The sequence below is a fragment of the Mesoplodon mirus genome, assembly GCF_964341445.2.
Source record: "Mesoplodon mirus genome assembly, chromosome: 3".
NCBI lineage: Eukaryota > Metazoa > Chordata > Mammalia > Artiodactyla > Ziphiidae > Mesoplodon > Mesoplodon mirus.
The window spans coordinates 112,487,152-112,508,313 of record NC_138978.1 but is presented as its reverse complement, the minus strand read 5'-3'; the positions used below and the strand labels follow the sequence as shown (position 1 = coordinate 112,508,313).

Below are 21,162 nucleotides of genomic sequence, written 5' to 3'. Positions count from 1 at the left end.
TCATCAACCCCATTGCCTTCTGGAACAGGCCAGCAGAGGTTTTGAGGAGTAGGAGGCTGTATTACTTCTTCCCTGCTCATGTGAAGGTAGATCTGTGTGGCTAAGCTTCTGAGTAGCTGAATCTTAGCTATGAAGATGCAGAAACTATCACCCCTGATTGATGCCAGATTCCAAATCCATGTAACCACTCGTGATAATTATATGAAGATGTCAGCAGCCCAACAGTTGTTGAGTATTTACTCTAGGTACTGGGCCCTATGCTAATAAGGACTTTGTAAGCATTTTTTCATTTAATCCACAAAAAGCCTCTATGAGTTATATACCATCCTCATTCCCATCTTATTTATGTGGAAGCTCAGAGAAGATAACTTGCCTGAGATCACACTGTTAGTAATCACAACAGAGCCAAGACACAAAAGTCCATAGGTCTCTCAGATTCCAAAGCTCTTATCCATTACGTTAGACCTGAATTCAGAGATCATCCTTTAGTATAGAATTTGGTGGGGTTGGGGGGAGTTTCAGTTTCCTTGGAATTTTTCTCTATAATAAACTCTGTCATTTGATTTACAGGCAAGAACTGTCAGACTGTATTAGCTCCCTGTTCCCCAAACCCTTGTGAGAATGCTGGTGTTTGCAAAGAGGCACCAAATTTTGAGAGTTACACCTGCCTGTGTGCTCCTGGCTGGCAAGGTAACAACATGGGAATGGGGAAACCAAGAGCCTTAAACAAAGTGGTCAGGTTATCTGATGACACAGAGGACCTGGTCTTTTGAGGCTTGCCCTTTTTTGTGAAGAATGGAGGCCTTGTATAGAAGCTGCTAACTGGAATGTTTTAGAAAGCCTTTCCATTTTGCATGTCTCTGGGTCTAGAGGACTCCAACCAGAGTCTGAAACCATGATGTTCTACGGGGGATTGTAGCATCAACTGCTAGGGGCACAGAAGCCTTAAGGGACTTCCCAAAGCAGGAGACCAACCAGAATATCCTTGGAGTAGCCCCACCTACCCCAGCTGAAGCTCAGGCCCCACATAAATTTCTGTGGGAATCAACTTCCAAAGACTGGACCGTTCATTGCCCCTATGTTTCCAGGTCAGCGGTGTACAGTTGACATTGATGAGTGTGTCTCCAAGCCCTGCATGAACCACGGTCTCTGCCATAACACCCAGGGCAGCTACATGTGCGAGTGTCCTCCAGGCTTCAGTGGTATGGACTGTGAGGAGGACATCGATGACTGCCTTGCCAGTGAGTATGCCAGCCTGCTCCTAAGCCCCCAAGGGAGAGGAGAACATAGGGAGTAGAGAAGGACTCAGCGCTGAGGCTGGCCATCCAGTAGTTTACCATGTGTCTTTACTCGTTGTACTTCAAAAATCTTCATTTTGAAGCTAGTGGCTTTAGGAGTTAAGGCAGGGTAGTCACTTCTAAGTATTGCCTTACTGAGTTTTGTACATTGACAAAGTGGGAACAATGGTATGAAAGCTTTTTTAAAAAAGCACATCTCTTGAAGTATCATTAACATACAATACACTGCCAGTATTTAAATGTACCAGTCAATAAGTTTTGACGTATGACGACTGAAACCAATACTCAAGATATTGAACATGTCCACCCCCCTGAAAGTATTCTCGTCTCTTTTGTAACTTAACTCTCCTTTCCACTTTCCTGTCCCAGGCAACCAGGGATCTATCTCTGTCACTGTAGATTGTGCGAATTTTTTACAGTTTTATATAAATAGAATCATATAATGAAAACTCTTTTTTGAAGAGAGGGAATATGAGTTTTAAAGGTCTTAATGAGTAATTCTGTTCTGTAATCTTGCTAAACTCACTTATCATTAACGCCAGATTAGTATAGCTTCTGGTTTAGTTTAGATTCCTAGGATTTTTTATAGAGATAATAAACTATGTTATTTCTAAATAAATAAAACTGTTATACCTTTTATTTCTTTTCTGTGTTCTTTTATTTCTAAATCTGTATGCATTTTATTTATTTTTCTTGCATTATTGCACTGACTTCAGTAAATGCAGAATAGAAGTGGTGAGAGAAGCCAGTCTTGCCTTGTTCTTGATTCTAAGGGAAAAGCATTAAATTGAGGAATTTACCTCAATTTGGTGAGAATTTTGCAATTTACCTTCAGTTTGCTGAGAATTTTCCTCCTTTTAATAATGAATGAGGGTTACTTTTCTTTCAAATGATTTTTCAGTATCTCTTGAGGTGGTAATACTGTTTTTTAAGGTCTTTTAATGTAGGTGGATTACGTTAATTGATTTTCAAATGTTGAACTAACCTTAAATTTCTGGGATGAATTCTACTTGGTCATGATGTGTTATCTCTCTCATATATTGTTGGATATTATTTACTCAAATTTTGCTAAGGATTTTTGTATCTGTGTTCATGGGATATATTGTTCTCTAATTTTCTTATACTATATTTGTATAGGTTTTTTTGTTTATTTGTTTGTTTGTTTGTTTTGCGGTACGCGGGCCTCTCACTGTTGTGGCCTCTCCCATTGCGGAGCACAGGCTCCGGACGCGCAGGCTCAACAGCCATGGCTCACGGGCCCAGCCGCTCCGCAGCATGTGGGATCTTCCCGGACCGGGGCACGAACCCGTGTCCCCTGCATCGGCAGGTGGACTCTCAACCACTGCGCCACCAGGGAAGCCCTATATTTGTATAGTTTTGATAAGAGGGTGATGCTGGCCTCATAGAACAAATCAGGAAGTGTTCCCTTTCTATTTTCTGGAAGGCTTGGAGTAGAATTAGTATTATTTCTTCTAAACATCTAGGCCTGGAATTTTCTTTCTGGGAAGGTTTTTAATTATAAATTTAATTCCTTTAATAGGTGTTCAGGGTATCTATTTCTTTTTCATTGAGCTTTGGTGATTTGCATCTTTCAAGGAATGAGTTTTACTTTATCTAAGTTGTCAGAATTGTTGGCATTGAGTCTTTCATGATATTCCTTTATTGTACTTTTAATGTTTATTTTAAAATGGGGTTATTTCCCTTCTCTTATTTCAGATATTGGTTATTTATGTCTTCTCTCTTTTTTCATCTGGTTGCTCTTGGTAGAGCATTATTGGTTTTAGTAATCTATCTGTTTATGTATTATGTGTATGTGTACTTATGTATATAGGTATGTATTTATTTATAATCTTTTTAATGAACCCAGTTTTAGTTTCATGATTTTTCTCAGTTGTTTTACTGTTTCCTATTTCATTGATTTGTGCTCTTTAGTCTTTTCATTGCCTACTTTGGTTTTAGTTTCCCCTTCTTTTTCTGGTTTCTTAAGATGGAAGTTTAGATTTTATTTCATTCTACTACTTCTAAAATAAGCATTTAATGCTATACATTTTCCCTCAAAACACTGCTTTAGCTGTATTTCACAAATTTTGATGTGTCATGTTCTTTTCGTTCAGCTCAAAATACTTTCAGGTTTCCATTTGGATTTGTTCTGTGACTCATAAGTTATTTAGAAGTGTGTTCTTTAGTTTCCAAATATCTTTTGTTGCTGATTCCTTCCAGGTAGGTTTTGTTGCTGATTTCTAGTTTAATTCCATTGTGATCAGTGAACATAATTCACATGATCTGAATTACTTTAAATTTATTAAAGCATGTCATATGGCCCAGTGTATGGTCTGTTTTGGTAAATGTTCTGTGTGCATTTGAAAAATGAAATGAGGGAAGAAAGGAAGAGAGTGAGGGAAAAGAAAGCAAAGATAGATTAGCACAGGGGGCTGATTAATGTCTATTCCATCCTACCCAACCCACTCCACCACCACATACACCTTTTGAAAATCTTTATTGATATTTCTGAGATTCTGTGTATTGGGCCATACATTTGATTTACAAATGCAAGTTTGTGGAACAAATACAAGTTTTATGACTATTAAGTTTGCAGAACTGTTAGTGGTATATGGAAAGTTCATTCCAGGTATTAAACAGATTCTTATTATTAAGAATCTCAGGGAAGTGTTACTGCATTCATTTTCATAAATGGAGGAGTCAGGGCAAAATAGATGCAAAGAAAAGTCAGAATTGTTTCTGTTCTTTGTGTGACTCAGTGCAGGGTACTCACGTTTATGAGTCTAAGGTTAACTTGATGCTGCTGTTCAGAGTTCTAATTCTTGTGTGCAATGGCTTAGATCCTTGCCAGAATGGAGGTTCCTGTGTAGACGGAGTGAATACTTTCTCCTGCCTATGCCTTCCGGGCTTCACTGGGGACAGGTGTCAGACAGACATGGATGAGTGTCTGAGTGAACCCTGTAAGAACGGAGGGACCTGCTCTGACTATGTCAACAGTTACACCTGCAAGTGCCAGGTGGGATTTGATGGAGTCCACTGTGAGAACAACATTGACGAGTGCACTGAGAGGTGAGCAGCCCGTGTCCTCAGGCACCAGTGTCTTAGGGGCAAAGGGAGTAACAGGAGGAAACTACAGAGCACAGTACTGGGATCAAGGGACAGGCATAAGGCATCCACTTGGATCCCACCCCATAATCACCTCTTATTTCCTAGTTCCTGATTCCTTGTAGGCATCTAGTTACAAGCTCAAAGGTTAGAGGTTGAAAAACTTAGTGAGATGGATCATCATTTGTTGCTTGCATAGGGAACAGAAAGAGCTATAATTCTATTCCATATCCTTTTGGTCTCTTGTTCATTTTAGTTGACAATTAAAAAATTCCTATTTCTTTGCAGATTTGTCATCCCTCTTTAAGTAATTTCTGGGAGGTTTGTTTCTTTTTTTATTATCAACAAATTTGTTCTGTTTCTCTTCCATAAAGAAATCTAGAGTCAAGAGCTATTTATTTAACACTTCCCTTATAAATTAAATTGACTTAGGGATAAAATGAAATTTGATACATGGAAAGCTACAGAAGCACGGGGTAAAACTTGGAAACCTACACTTTCTTTAGGAGCCTCTAATAAGCTCAGACTTTTAAATACTCCTCTAATCTTTTTGGCTGTGCAAAGGAAGCTGAGACTCAGGCTGACTGGCGCCCATTCTAGTTTGGAAAAACGTAAAGTTTACTGGATATAGGAGTTTTGGGTGCTCAGGAGTATTTGCCTCTGTAATATCTTAGATTCCAGGAACCTTAGTTTTTAAATAGCAAATCAGAGGAACCAGGTTACATAGCTAATGTTGTTCTCCCTGTTTGCTTCTTAGCTCCTGTTTCAATGGTGGCACATGTGTCGATGGGATTAACTCCTTCTCTTGCTTGTGCCCTGTGGGCTTCACTGGCCCCTTCTGCCTCCATGAGATCAATGAATGCAACTCTCATCCATGCCTGAATGAAGGAGTATGTGTTGATGGCCTGGGTACCTACCGCTGCATCTGCCCATTGGGCTACACTGGGAAAAACTGTCAGGTAATTAGACTCCATCCCATTCATTCAGCTCCCTCAGAATAGTTGAATATTGTACCTATTCCCGTTCTAGGCAGAATAAGCCCCACCCAAAAGAGAAAGTTCTGGGTCTTAGAGATGTCCCTGAGATAAATCTGGAGAGCTTCTTAATAGCTGGTAGATTCCAAAATGGTGACACTGGCAAGATTATATGGATTAACAAATATAAAATTGTTATAACAGGCTAACCAAGAACTGCAGAAAATGCATGTGGGAAATAAGCACATAGATATCATTTAGGAAATACAAAAAGGGAAATAAAGAACAATCAAAATATGATTTTTAAAATTCAGGTACAACATCTAAGGGGATAACGAGAATTATCATGTCTTGCAATATTGTAACAGTCTCAAAACCAAGCTATTCACATGTCTTTTAAGTTCAACTATTTATAATAATATACGTTTTCATAGACTCTATAAGGGAAGGACCCCTCAGAGCTGACTGGTCTAGCCTTTCATTTCATGGAAGAAGAAACTGAGCCCCAGAGGGGCAAAGTAACTTTTCCAAGGTTGCATACCAAACAGCATTGTGTTTAATTTTATGTAGCTTTACCTCTCAAACAATGGTACATGGTAGAATAACAGCAGTCCAAAGAACTTAGGAATAAATGGCCAAGTTTAACTAGACTTACAGAGTACACTTCAATAAGGCTTTGCTGTAAGCAAAGGTGCTGTAAGCACCTCTGCCTATTAAACAGCTTGTTACTGATTCTGTGGGTCAGGAGGGTATTCTTCACGGGGCTCCTGCTTGTTCTCACAGTGCAGACTACAGGTGCTCGTGGAGTGCTCTGCCCTTCCCCCTTTCTTTCACAAAAGGTCTGTATTGTTGTGTTTGGCCTTCCTCTCCCCGGGGGCCAGGCCACCACATGTGAGTTTTGGAGAAGGTGCTAGTTCACTTACAGTCTTTGTCTCATGCTTTTCATGAGCCTGAGTTTCTCCCATCAGGTAAACTCTTTGACAGTTTTTAGGTTTATTAACAGGCTTTAAGTCCTTTCACTCATATTCACCACAGACAGATTTGATCAAGCCCCACATGGATTTCTCACTCAAGAGTAGCACATAGGAGCTGTCTGACAGCTTTAACTCTTTCTTTCTAGCCCCATAGGGTGGCCATGTTTCTAGACATAAGTGTGGCGTAGGGGATAACTTAACCTATTGGGCTTCCTCAAATTCTTAAACTTGTGTGGTAAGAATTTTTAAATAGCAGAGCTAAAAGGAATTAGACTGTATAAAATGATTAAATTATCTGGGGACAGTGGATCTAAGTTTAAGGCTTGGGTGAGGGCTCTTTTTTTAAATTATTAATTAGTATGCTTTCCTTTGATTTCTTAAAATGCAGTGTAACTTCTTTTTCGTTTCTGGTGTCTGAATGTTGATGTATATGTATGCCCCTGTTTCAGACCCTGGTGAACCTCTGTAGTCGGTCTCCATGTAAAAACAAAGGTACCTGCATTCAGGAAAAAGCACAGTCCCGGTGCCTGTGTCCATCTGGATGGGCTGGTGCTTACTGTGACGTGCCCAGTGTCTCCTGTGAGGTTGCGGCCTCCCGCAGAGGTGAGCTGTGCCCCCTCAGACTTAAGGATCAGTCCACAAAGTATTGACTGACCAGTAGCATTTTAGGGCAAATATTGTTATCATGGGAGGAAAGGGAAAGGAAGACAGGAGTGGATGGACAAGACTCTGGAGAAAGGGTCTGAAACAGAAGGTGAAAGGGCAGAGGAACAGCTCTAGAGATTCCAAAAAGAAAGGTATTTAAAGTGAAATGAAGGCATATTCCACTTTCAGGGCTTGTTTATTTTTAATATAAAACTGGTACCGAGGATTGTAAACTAGACAATAATAAAAGTTCATGTGTCAACCAACTTAGATTAGTTGGTCTGAACCTGACGTGTTGTATGCTCTCCCATGATGTTTCTTCCTCCACTGGGTTTCCCAGGGGTGCCCGTTGACCGCTTGTGCCAGCACTCAGGCATCTGTATCAGTGCTGGCAACTCACATCACTGCCAGTGCCCCCTGGGCTACACCGGGAGCTACTGTGAAGATCAGCTTGATGAGTGCTCGTCCAATCCCTGCCAGCACGGAGCCACCTGCAGGGACTTCATTGGTGGATACAGATGTGAGGTGAGTAAGATGAGCAGGGAGAGGTCAGAGACCTCCCAGAAGATGGCACAACTCCTACGAACATTAGCATATTGAGTTTAACTGCTTATGTCTTATTTTCACAATTTATAGATTTTTTTTCCAGTTACAATTACAATGTTTACTAATCACTGTTTTTTTTCAGTCCCCCTGTGCAATAAGTTAAAATAGCTCTGGTAAGGTATTTTCACAGAGGTCTGGAACCATCTTCCACAGGGTTGCTTCCAAGATTCAAAGCCAACATTCGCCTGCTGTGCATTTCACAGTCCCACCCAGCCCAGCGTCCCCTGGTACTTCCCTGAATAGCAGTTGAGATAGGAGAAGCCACTTTGAGGCGTGTCCCTTTGACCCATGTCATCTTTGTATACAGTCATTGATCAACCAACTAATAATTCTCTCAAAAAAATGTTGCTTATGGGCTTCCCTGGTGGCGCAGTGGTTGAGGGTCCGCCTGCTGATGCAGGAGACGTGGGTTCGTGCCCCGGTCCGGGAAGATCCCACATGCAGCGGAGTGGCTGGGCCCATGAGCCATGGCCGCTGAGCCTGCGCGTCCAGAGCCTGTGTTCCGCAACGGGAGAGGCCGTGGCAGTGAGAGGCCCGCGTACCACAAAAAAAAAAAAAAAAAAAAAATGTTGCTTAGCCTGTTCTGTGTAGTGTCATACTGTTACATGTGTATACTTGAGGATGTGTGTGTCTTTTAAAGGACATGTCATGTCTTCTTAATGTCTGGGCTGATAATGGTTAGATCAAGATTTTAACAAAAGACCAGAGACATGGATTTGATACCAATTTAGACCACCAAGCAACACTGAGAAAAGCTTTGCTTGTCTACTTATCATAAATGAGCCAAAGATGGCATCTGTATATTGGTCCCTAAGTTGTTTATTTCTTCACAGCAGGCTGAGACCTGTTAGCTCAAAAACCACTGGAACCAAACTCAAATTTTTACACATCCAGTTGTTTTAAACATAGCCTTAATAAGTAGAATTTAGCCACTTAGAGCCTGCCTGCTTTGTATATTCTGCAAACCTGCACCAGACACTGCTAGCCATAGGTAAGATAAGCCCCAGGACATGAAGATACCAAGCCACAGCTGCCCTTCAGAGCTCTCTGATCCACAGACCTTGGCCTGGCTGCTGAGTGATATCACCAACCACATCAGCCCCATCTCTGTAACCCCCTTCCCTCCAAGTTCATCTGCCCTCCTCTCCTTACCCTCTTTCTCCCTCTGGATGATCTTATGCTGCGAGGGACTCAAAGCATTTCCCAAATAGAGCCACTTCGTGGTCAGTATCTTCTTTCTTGATCAGCCCTAAAAGCCCTGGAACCCCTACCTCTAGCCCAGCTAACTAGCCCACCTCTCTGGGCCCTCACCCCATACCAGTCAGTTTCTCACACTTAAACATGTAGTTTCCTGAACCTGGAGATCAATACATGTGATATCTTTACTACCATCCACACATACCATTTGACTGAGTCACAGGGTCCTCATCACATACAAAGGAATGCATATTTTAGGGGAAGCCTGCACACAGGAGGGACAAAAGTTTTGCACAAGCATCATCTGAAATATCGCTCAGAATATTCAGTCCTTGCCTTCCCCTTCAAGTGGCTTTTTATCACTTTCGGCTGGAAGTGATAAATGCCAGTAAGATGTGAGCTAACTCTGCACAAGATTGTTAGTAGAGAGTGTGATGATGCCAGAGAAGCGTACAAGGGCTGGGTAGGAGTTGGGGGAAGAGGGTCACAGTAACTTACCAGATCTCATTTGCTCTCATGGTCTGTGTCCTACAGTGGGCCAATGTTTCTTGTTCGTTTTGCTTGCTCTTGGCAGTGTGTCCCAGGATATCAGGGTGTCAATTGCGAGTATGAAGTGGATGAGTGCCAGAACCAGCCGTGCCAGAATGGAGGCACCTGTATCGACCTTGTGAACCATTTCAAGTGCTCCTGCCCACCAGGCACTCGGGGTATGAAATCAACCTTACCTGTCTTCCATCCAGGGCATTCTCTAAGTTATAAATGCATTTTTAGTGTTGAGTGGGTTTTTAAAAATCAAGCATTATTCTGAATCCTGGTAGTTCAAGCCATTTCGTTCATCTCTTGCCTAGCTCTGATGTTCTGACTCCAATTCTGTCTGGTTGTTGTTGGAATCCATGAAACACAGAATGTGAAAATGACATAAGGTTGCAACAAAGTTAATCTGGTTAGCAAGATTTCTTGGTGCTTCAAGGGAAGACAACTAGTGGCCTCTTGAAAAAATAATTCATACTTACCAGCTCATGTATTTTTTTAAACTTGCCAAGTTTTGCCTCCATAAAGTGGGGAAATGAAGGACATGAAAACATTTGCCTATCTTCATAAGGCCAGGGAAGAACACTGATGGCCCAAGACTGTAACTAAGAATTGCAGGAAGACCTAATGAGATACAACCCTAGATGGTGGATGATGGAGCCATCATTTTGCCAGGGGCATTCCCCTGCCTCCAAACAATCTCTTGGAAAGAGCTTAGAGTATTTTTTTTTTAGAAGAGATGTAGTTATAATGGTACCTGCTCTGAGCAGCTTGTGAAAAAAATAAAACGTAAGAGGCCATCCGCAATGGTGGGAAATCGATTCTCACTGTCAAAGAGAATAGAATGTTAGAGAAATATTTATACTGTCTTAGACCTTTGTGTCAGTGAATTTTGATAATTTACCCTTCTTGAGTTCAGAGTTCGGCTAAATTAAAATGGAGGAGTACCCCACTAGTAGGCTAGTTATTGAGCAACGAGGTTAAGGGGGAAGAAAAAATTTGGTAGAAACAGCCTTTGAATATTTGAAGATTTGTCCTGTAAAAGTACTGAGTTCTCTGCTCAGTACTTGAAAGAGAAGTAGAAGTTAATTTTGACTTGTTGTTAGCTTGGTCCTTTGAATACTTGTACTGTATGGGACAAGCTGTGATTCTGGTAGTAGCAAATTAAACCTCAAATCTCAGTGGCTTAACACGACAATTTTTTTTTTGTCACTCAAATCAAGTCTGAGTGTGTTGGGCTACCTCTCTTTATATTTTAGAAATGTGGCTTGCAGCACGGGGCCTCCAAGACCTCCACAGCAGGGGAAGAGGGACAGACTTATAGGGTCATGCAGCAGCTTTCAATACCTCAGTCTGGAAGTGACACCCATCACTACTGCTCACAGTATACTGGCCAGAAGTAGTAAAATGGTCTCAACCTGACTTCAAGGGAGACTAGGAAATGTAGGCAAGCACATGGATATTCATCTACACTAAAATCTCTGCTATACCATTAACTTTTTTTTTTTACCGTTAACTTTTTATTAATTAGAGATATCAGTCCTAGAATGGATCGTTTCATAAGAAAATGAAATTTCTCTCTTCTAACAATTTGTTAAGGATGGCTGAAATAATGGTTTTGCTATTATTATTAAGTCTTTTTCTTCTGGTACTTTGAATGTGTCATTCCATCCCATGTGATTTGATCTCCATTTTTTTAAATGAGAAATTAGCTGCTAACCTTATTGAGGATCCCTGTACATGACGAGTCGCTTCTCTCTTGGTGCTTTCAAAATTCTCTCTTTGTCTTTTATGATGTGTGTAGGTGTGGATCTCTTTGAGTTTGTCATACTTAGAACTCATTGAGTTATTATACTGTTGTGTTTGGTTAGATATGTGGAGTGGTATTTATTTCTCTCTGGCCATTGGTGAACATTCCAGAGGACTCTCAAGTCCCACAGCCTCATTGCTAGAGTTACCACTATTGCTTTTCTTTCTATGCTCCTGAGCTTTGGATCTTGGCCTGGGTTGCCTCCAGTCCCCCACGTCAAGAGCTAACTGTAATAGTTCTTCTGCCTCAGGCTGAGGTTGGCCTCTCTTTTACTTGATAGGTCTGTTCATGACTGCTGGTTCTATTCTGATGGGAGGATAAGCATCTGTGTTCATTTTACTAGCAGTCCATAGAATACCAAATATTCTATGAGAGTGGGAGCACATACCGGTTTGCTTTTACTTTGCAATTTTTGATTTTGTTTGTTAATAGGTAATGTACGCACATGGTCCACAATTTTATACAACCCCCCACCCCAACACACACACACACACACACATGTAGAAAGAGCATACAGTGAAAAATCTCCTTCCCATATACCTAGTTCTCCTTCTCTCACAAACAAGTAAACACCACTTTTCTTTAGTTTTTTGTGTATCTTTCTTGAGTTTTTTTTTTTAATGTATCCTTCAGAGTTTCTTTATGTATATAGAAGCCAAGGACAAAGATATTTTTAATACCCACTTCTTACTCTGAAGATAGATTAGACACAGTATTTTGTACTTGGTTTTTTTCTTTTTTTTTTTTACTTAATTGGAGATGTTTCTATATTCAAAATATAGAACTTCCTTAATCTTTTTTATTCTGCTGAAATCCCTTTTATGGGCATACCATATTTTACTTAACCAGTGCCCTAATGATAGAAATGTGAATTGTCTAGCATGTGTGTAAGTGTATTTGTAGAATAAATTTTCAGAAATGGAATTGCTCGATTAGAGAATATGTGCATTTGTAATTTTGGTTGATATTACTGAATTGCAAGGTATGAGCAAACCTATGGGCTTCTCCTCAATGTGAATGGACATACTCTCATTTAAGAGTCATTTGATTTTCTTTTTTCTATGGTTTCTCTGTTCATATCTGTATCCTTTTTTCCTGTTATGTTGTTTATCTTAATATTTTACAGAGAGCAGATGTCTATGAAACAAAATATAAGTATATTCCCGGTGTATTTCTTTTTGTTTTTTAATTTTCTTTATGGGAATTTTTCATGCAGAGATTTTTATTTTTAATCACGTTGAATTTATCAGTTTTTTTTAATGGTTTCTGTATTTTGAATCCTAGTCAGCAACACTGTTCACATTCTAAGATTATAAAGGAATTCTCACATATTTTCTTCAAGTACTAGAATACTGGAGAACTTTTTCCATATGGCTACTGATTTGTCCCAACACAATTTACTGAATATTTGATCTTTCATACAGTGATTTGAGATGGCACCTTTATCAAATTCTAAATTCCCATGTGTATTTGTGTGTTTTTCTGGGCTTTCCTTTTTGTTCTATTATTCTATTAATTTATCAATGCCTTTCTGCTTTAAATATTAAGGATCTTCTTTTTCAGGGTTTTCCAGGCTGTGGTTATAGTTTGTTTTTCTATATAATTTTAGAATCAGATTGTCTATTAAAAATCCTGTTAGTATTTTTATCGGAGTCACATTAAATTTATGAATTTGTGTAAAGAAGACTGACATCTTTATGATGAGGAGTCTTCCTAACCAAACCATAGTGTCTTTCCATTTATTCAAGTTTCCTTTTGAGCCTTTCAGGTCTATTTTAAAGTCTTCATGTAGGTGTAGCACATTTCTTGTTAAGATTATTCTTAGGTATTTTATCTTTTGCTATTGCTATTGAAAATGAGGTCTTTTCTTACATTTTTCTTTTCTTTCCAATAGTCTTGGTATTACAAGTGGTAGGAATACAGAACTGCTTTCCTTTCTTTTGCAATTTTTTGAATTAATCATGAAATCATTTCTAGAATAGTCATTGATTTCTTTTGTTTCTTTCTCAAAAATATTTACAGATAATCATGCTTGATGGCTCATTTACAACTACAGCACATTGAATGAGTTCTGTTTTAAATGGAATAACCTTTGAGCTCTCAACAGGATATTTCCCCTCTGTTTTTTCAATATAAGATATTAGTGCGCTTACACTATTTACAGGAAAAGCCAATTATGTCACTCAAAATTTACTTCCAATTCTTACCAAGAATTCTTCCAATTCTTACTTGTAATCTATTTATTTATTTATTGTTATTTTTTAACTGTTTTTATATTTTGAATCAAAATGAATAAATTAATGAAAATAATGCTAGCTACTACCTAGTGGGCTGCTTCTTTTGGTTGTGCGGGAGAGTACATGTGAAGCCCTGAGTACCTTCTTTCCTTACTGGTGACCAAGAGGATGGCAGCTGCCCTTGATCAAGAGTGTGTTTTGCCCTGCCTGACCTAAAAGTTCCCACCGCAGACTGGGGAAGGTAACCTGACTAATTGTGAAAGTGCCAACAAGGGTGGTTCTCCCTTGCTGGAAAGCAGCGTTCCAAGGATTGTCATGATTTTCTCTCTCCTCTCTTTCCTCCAGGCCTGCTTTGTGAAGAGAACATTGATGACTGTGCCAGGGGTCCCCACTGCCTTAATGGCGGTCAGTGTGTGGATAGGATTGGGGGCTACAGTTGTCGCTGCTTGCCTGGCTTTGCTGGAGAGCGGTGTGAGGGGGACATCAACGAGTGCCTCTCCAACCCCTGCAGCTCTGAGGGCAGCCTAGACTGCATACAGCTTACCAATGACTACCTTTGTGTTTGCCGCAGTGCCTTTACCGGTGAGTGACTTTCCAGCCTCCCCAGCCACTCTGCCTAGGAGGGGGATTTTAGTGAGGAAATTGGGCCCTGTATGACACATCCCAGACCCGAGTGAAGCTTTTCTCATATGTGAAAAACTAGACCAGCTTAATTCAGGGCCCAATTTTTTCTTAGGTCTGTGCTCCATCGATATTTGCTATTCCTGAGAGACGCTATCTCTTTTTTATACATTCATTATATCATATTGTAGCAGAAATATAAAAAAAAGAAATAGAATGTTGGGAGTAGTTGAGCAAAATAACATTTTTAAATTGAGGTAAAATACACATAACATAAAGTTTACCATCTTTACCATTTTTAAGTATACAGTTCAGTGGTGTTGAGGACATTCACACTGTTACGCTACCATCACCACCATCCATCTCCAGAACTCTTCATCTGAGCAAAATAACATCTTGTTTTCAGGAACCTTACATCTAACTCTGGTTTCATCACCCTGCCTCCTTTGGCATGTAGTGACTTGAGTTACTGGGTAGTCGCTGCCACTGTGACCTTTCCACCTCTGTGGGAATCCAGAGAGGCTTAGGGTCTTCTAGGACACTTAAAGGGAGTAGATCCAAATTGGGGTGTGTTTAACCAAAATTGGTTGATGAGGGTTTGAAAAGGAAAATTTCAGAAGTCACAAGTATGACCTGCCGTCTTAAGACTTGGCTGTGTTCATCACAGATTATAAAGATGACCAAGGCTTGCCTCAGAATAGGGACTTTATCATAGATACTTACTAATTATTTCTGGAGGAGGGCAGCTTGGTGACTTTGGGGAGCTAAAATAGTTGTTTATGTCTAAATATGGCAGTATCATCAGATACTCAGAAATCTGTTTTGCACTTCTGGGGTCCATCCAAATCTTATGCTGTAGAAGTATTCCTTGGGAGTCAGATGAGAGTCTGCAGTAGTCTACTTACTAATAGTTTGACAAGTTGGACTCTGCTACATTCTGAGTCTATTATATCCAGACATTCTTCCTTCCAATTTTGAAGATGTGCTACCTTTAAGAACTTGGGAATTTTATTAAAAATGGGATGGATTTTGAAATATAGAAGATGCCTAGGTACATTATCAAAAGAGAAACAATCCATTATGAACATTATGCCTTCGAGGCAACACTGGACAGAAGGAATATGAACAATCTGTCTGTAGTCTCATATTGGTCAGGATGTGCTTGAGAAGCCAGAAGAGAAGAACTGACTCCTGTTCCTTTCATTACCTCTGAGGCTTCCTTTATTTGGAAACAATGATAAGCTCTTACAAAGAAAGAAGGAAATAGATGAAGGAAGGAATGGAGGCCACCTTTAATTGGAGTCCCCTAGTCAGGAAGTGGTATTTCTACATTTTCTACACTTGTGAATAAAAAATCCTTTGACTCATTGATTGCAGTTTTGGTGGGGTACTGATGCTGAGGTGAACATCAAGGGACCATCAGTCCCTGAGCCCCATGCAAATGTGGTGGCTGCTCTTGCTTATTGTCTGCTGCTATGATTTGAAGAAACAAACATCTGTAACTCCTGCCTCATTATTCTGGTTGGCCAAAATTACTGCTATTTTAGTTTCATTTTGATTTTTAAAGCCACCTCTTCCCTTCCAAGTGCCTGAAGGCCAGATGGGGCCTGAATCCTGCCATTTGCCAAAAGTCCCCCCATGATTTCATTTGCTTAGTTCAGTTTGTCATGGAACAGTGGGCTCAGTTTACCTTCTGTTTTAGAACTGTGCCTAGAGATCATTAACTCTGGGAATATTAAGCTGTGTTTTGAAACAGTGCCAGTCAGGTTACAGAAAGGCTAGAAAATGATTGAAAAGAGACGTCACTGATGAAAGTTCGCTATAAACTGCAAATCACCCTTTTTCTTTTTTTTTTTCTTTTTTTTTTTTTTTTTGCGCTATGCGGGCCTCTCACTGTTGTGGCCTCTCCCGTTGTGGAGCACAGGCTCTGGACACGCAGGCCCAGCGGCCATGGCTCACGGGCCCAGCCGCTCCGTGGCATGTGGGATCTTCCCGGACTGGGGCATGAACCCGTGTCCCCTGCATCGGCAGGTGGACTCTCAACCACTGCGCCACCAGGGAAGCCCCACCCTTTTTCTTAGTTTTTTTCTTTTAATTTTTATCGTAGTATAGTTGATACAACGTTGTGTTCTTTCTGCTGTACAGCAAAGTGAATCAGTTATACATATACATATATACACTCTTTTTTAAGATTATTTTCCCATATAGGTCATTACAGAGTATTGAGTAGAGAGTGTCCTGTGCTATACAGTAGGGTCCTTATTAGTTATCTATTTTATATATAGTAGTGTGTATATGTTAATCACCATTTAGATGTATTGGTCTGGTGTAGCCTCTCTTATGAAATAGAGGGTGTTAAAATGCAGTGAACACTTTTGCTAAATGTTTCTTTTGACTCATGAAAGCGAAAATGCCTTCAAAAAAAAGCTTAGATGTCATTTTCCTTTTTTTTTTGAGGGATTAGTCTTTTTTTTTTGTAAGAAATCTTGTTTTTTGAGTCTTGTTTTGTGAGTCGATTCAGGCACATATGTGTGCCATTTGTGCTTATTACTATAGATAAGACAGATGAGGGAACTGCCCTGAGTCGGTGATGGGCCACGCATGTTGAGATCCAATGAGTGCCTTCCTCATCCTCTTTTGTTCCCTTAGGCTTAGAACTTAATTCTCATATCTCTTCCTCCTTCTCTAATCCTTTGACTGGCCCACATCCCAGTAGTGTTCTGTTCTGTAACTTGCAGTTACTACTTCTGCCTTTTAAAACACCCTTTCATTTTCTACTCTGAGGTCGTCACTGTGAAACTTTCGTCGATATGTGTCCCCAGATGCCTTGCCTGAATGGAGGGACTTGTGCTGTGGCCAGCAACATGCCTGATGGTTTCATTTGTCGTTGTCCCCCGGTGAGTGCCATGTTGCCTATTGAAGGAGGATGCTTTCTTCCACACAGTCTGTGACGAAGCTGAGATTAAACCTGGTGTTTCCGAGCTCTGTGGGGAGCTATCTTGGTGGGGACATTTCTTAATTTTAGCCTCTTTAGGAGAAAGTGCTTCAGTTTTCCATTTAGAACTGTTAAAATACTTCCAGAAACAGTGAGCTCCCTGATCTGTGACTGTCAATCTTCAGAAACACCAAGGGCAATGGAATGTTCCCTTGAAATCAGGGCTAGTGTCTCTGGCTTCTGGGTCTTATGCTGGAGGGTAGTCTTACTGCCCAGACTGGGAGAGAGTTGGTTGGAAATGCCACTCTGCTCACATTCCTTGGCAGGGACTATTTGAGAGCGGGCTGCTTCTTCAACTAGAAGGAAGCCTAACGTTAGCCATTTGCTGTGCAAACACTTTTGCTACTGCCAGAGGCTAAAACCTCTCTAACACAGATCACTATGTGTGGAGAGATACCAAAAGGAAAGCTGTCCAGTAACCTTGGCCTGGACTGAGCAAGAAGGCCAAGAACGAAATGGCATAGGAAAGTTTTTTAGACACCTAATACTCTGAAGTGAGTTTTTCCCCCTATAAAGTCACTGTATGAGTGATCTAATGATGCTTAGGAAAGGTGCTAATAGATACGGTGTCACCTGACTCTTATCCTACCATGAACTGTTGACTTCATTTCTAGAACTGAGCTCTTAGAGTGAGAAAATTCTATACTCATCCTATGGAACTGCCAGCCCTAACCTATAGGTTGACTTGAAGAGGTCTCTTCCTAGAACTTGGTCCAGGAGGCTACATGGAAGGATCTTAGCCAAGGGTCTAGTCTTTACCTCCCTAGAGGTGTGGCAGAGAGGGGATTGGGAGAGAAAATGGGGCATGCCCTCAGGAGTCAGCCTGCCATTCTCATTTGTTCACTGATTTCCACAGGGATTCTCTGGGGCAAGATGCCAGAGCAGCTGTGGACAAGTGAAGTGTAGGAGAGGGGAGCAGTGTGTGCACACAGCCTCAGGACCCCGCTGCTTCTGCCCCAACCCCCAGGACTGCGACTCAGGCTGTGCCAGTAGCCCCTGCCAGCACGGGGGCAGCTGCTACCCTCAGCGCCAGCCTCCTTATTACTCTTGCAAGTGTTCTCCGCCATTCTGGGGCAGCCACTGTGAATTCTACACAGCTCCCACCAGCACCCCTCCTGCCACCTGTCTGAGCCAGTATTGTGCCGACAAAGCTCGGGATGGCGTCTGCGATGAGGCCTGCAACAGCCATGCCTGCCAGTGGGATGGGGGTGACTGTTCCCTCACCATGGAGAACCCCTGGGCCAACTGCTCCTCCCCGCTCCCCTGCTGGGATTACATCAACAACCAGTGTGATGAGCTGTGCAACACGGCTGAGTGCCTGTTTGACAACTTTGAATGCCAGAGGAATAGCAAGACATGCAAGTAAGCATCCAGGGTCCCCAGAACTGAGGGACACTGTCACTAACATACCTTGGTTTCTTGTTGTTGCTCCTAACCACTCCAGTGCTTCAGCCCAAGCTGCCTCTGCTTTACGGACTGGTGCCCTGGGGCCCTCTTCTTCCTGGTGTCAGCCTTGTCCCAGCGCACGCTGCCCTGTGCTCTCCCTTGCTGACAGAGGTGCAGGAATGCTCACTGCACAACCGCCCTCTCTCTGCCTGTCTCTGCTTCCTCGCCTGCTGCTCTCACAACCTCCTGGGGGAAATAACTTTTGGAAGTGTTGTTACCCACTCTCAGGCAGCCTCTCACATAACCTGCCTGCAGGATGGATGGAAAGGTCTGTACCTCTCTCTATTTGCCCCATTCCTTTCCCTAAGGCAGGGTTTTCCCATCAGATTTATCAGGAAGCATAAGCTTGCTTAGGCAACTTAACCCTCCAGGTCTTCACTGTTGCAGTTATAGGGGGCTTTGTGGGTTACATAATGACTTTCCATTTAGTCATCCCATTTAGTTTAACTCTGATTAATTTTCACCAACCTTGTGAGGCATAGGTATTGTTAATGGCCTTTCACAGGTGAGGGAACTGAGACCTAGGAGGTTCAAGAACTTGCCAAAGCACATACAGCTACTCCTGACCTCCTCACTGAGCTAGAGTGACACAAGTTGTACTAGGTGGCGGAACCATCAAGGGATGGGAGTGGGGGAGGAGAGGAGAGTGGAAATAAAATGATTTTTGCATCACTGGGCTTTGGGATTCAATTTCCTTTTCCCAGTGTTTGAAAGATACTGTACAAATTAGATCTGGTATCCTGTGTGGGACACACTGCTCCCCATCTATACCTTCCAGAGCTGGGATTCAATCTTGATTAGAAAAGAATTGGGCCATATCAACATGGTCCACTGTACAGCATCTCTTGATGGTACAGGGCTATTATCCAGTTTCTGGAAGCACTCTCTAGAGTCATGTTTTACTTCTGAAAGCCTAGAGGCAATGGATAAAAAAAAAATAAAGGAAGCATGAACCAAGTAGATTTTTGTTCCAGATTTGTTTACAAATCTGATTTAACAAGATTATGAGCTGCCTGGGGGCCCACGAGTGTAGTGAGTTTTGTTTCTCATTCAGAGAGCACTCACTGACACTAAGGGGTGTAGACTATATATACTCTAAGAAGACAGGGATAGGAGAGTCACAGAAGGCTTCATGGGACATTCGGGATTTAATCTGAGCCATAGAAAATGGGTAGGAAAATCCACATTAGTTCCAAGGGGAAACCAAATAGAGCTCCAGTCTGGTCTGAGACCCTTACCTTGTTCTCTTCCTCCTCTGCCTCCCCCTGCCTAGATATGACAAATACTGTGCAGACCACTTCAAAGACAACCATTGTGACCAGGGATGCAACAGTGAGGAGTGTGGCTGGGATGGGCTAGACTGTGCTGCTGACCGGCCAGAGAACCTGGCAGAGGGTACCCTGGTAATTGTGGTGCTGATGCCACCTGAACAACTGCTCCAGGATGCTCGCAGCTTCTTGCGGGCACTGGGCACCCTGCTCCACACCAACCTACGCATCAAACGGGATGCCCAGGGGGACCTCATGGTCTACCCCTATTATGGTGAAAGGTCAGCTGCCATGAAGAAGCAGAGATTGACGCGCAGGTCCCTTCCTGGCGATCAAGAACAGGAAGTAGCTGGGTAAGTTTTTAATTTCTGAACTTCTTAAAGCTTAATTTTATCAAGCTGAGCACTTTGATACACAGAAGTCATAACTGCACCTATAAAAATGAAAGGTCCGAAAAAGAACAGCCAACCAAGTAACACAAGCCCATGAACCCAGTATTTACCGTTAGTGCTAAAGGTTTGCCTTGATTTGGGGATCCTGAAAAGTGGGCTGGAGCAAGTGGGGGGCAGGATGTCAGGATGGCCTCCTCAAGTGCTAGAATCTCTAACCGTTTGCCAGAGTTACCTTAAATCCCTCTAGTAATGACTCCTCTTCGTATTAATCCTGGCCTTCTTTTCAAGGCCCTTCATTTATGTCTCTTTGACAGTAGTGATGTTCTGCATACGTTCTGTCATTCACACACCACGTTGTTAGTATATCTCACAGTGTTCAATTCGATAGCTAACTGAAGTACAGATGCAGAGACAAAGGAGAGTAAGGAACAAAAACACGGGGCAGGAGTGTATTTTTAGAGTGGCTCTATGTACCGTTGAGTACGTTGGAACGGGTAGGAGAAGCCCACCAAAGACAGCTTCACCCCATTTTCTCACTTTGTCTTATGTTGCCTAAGTCAGAATGCTTAGACTCAGCCAAACCAAGGATAGCGAGACATCTTCCAAGTGAGAATTAGTGTTTAGGATCTAGATGGACAACATCTTAATTTCTGAGATCTTTCTGGAGGCAGCAACCAGAGGTGGAGAGCCTGAGGCTGAGGGTGAGGAAGAAGGCTCATGTCACCCTCTCTATCTAACTCAGATTCCTGGACTGACACCCTTCCGTTTTCTCACCATTTCCCTTATACCTCTTTCCCCTCGGCTTCCCACAGCTCTCAGGTATTCCTGGAAATTGACAACCGCCAGTGTGTTCAAGATTCAGACCAGTGCTTCAAGAATACGGATGCAGCAGCAGCTCTTCTGGCGTCTCACGCTATCCAGGGGACCCTGTCGTACCCTCTTGTGTCTGTTGTCAGTGAGTAGCACTGGAATTAAGGGGAAAGTATGGGGAGAAAGGTGTCACTTGCGGGCAGAAAGAGCAAGGCATGGTTTACAATGTGCAGCTCTCTATTTCTCAGGGCTG

The 21,162-nt window shown here is 41.9% G+C and overlaps 1 protein-coding gene across 1 annotated transcript in view; it reads left to right on the top strand.

Moving 5' to 3' along the window:
• Nucleotides 1-21,162, top strand: part of NOTCH2 (notch receptor 2) — a 191,339-nt gene that overhangs the window by 159,167 nt on the left and 11,010 nt on the right. The window contains exons 16-27 of the mRNA XM_082615947.1: nt 571-690; nt 1,089-1,241; nt 4,139-4,367; nt 5,161-5,362; nt 6,801-6,954; nt 7,337-7,521; nt 9,374-9,506; nt 13,723-13,959; nt 16,783-16,895; nt 17,850-18,355; nt 19,713-20,060; nt 20,912-21,054. Of these exons, the coding sequence (XP_082472073.1) occupies nt 571-690; nt 1,089-1,241; nt 4,139-4,367; nt 5,161-5,362; nt 6,801-6,954; nt 7,337-7,521; nt 9,374-9,506; nt 13,723-13,959; nt 16,783-16,895; nt 17,850-18,355; nt 19,713-20,060; nt 20,912-21,054 (2,523 nt within the window). The remainder of the gene's footprint in view (nt 1-570; nt 691-1,088; nt 1,242-4,138; nt 4,368-5,160; nt 5,363-6,800; nt 6,955-7,336; nt 7,522-9,373; nt 9,507-13,722; nt 13,960-16,782; nt 16,896-17,849; nt 18,356-19,712; nt 20,061-20,911; nt 21,055-21,162) is intronic.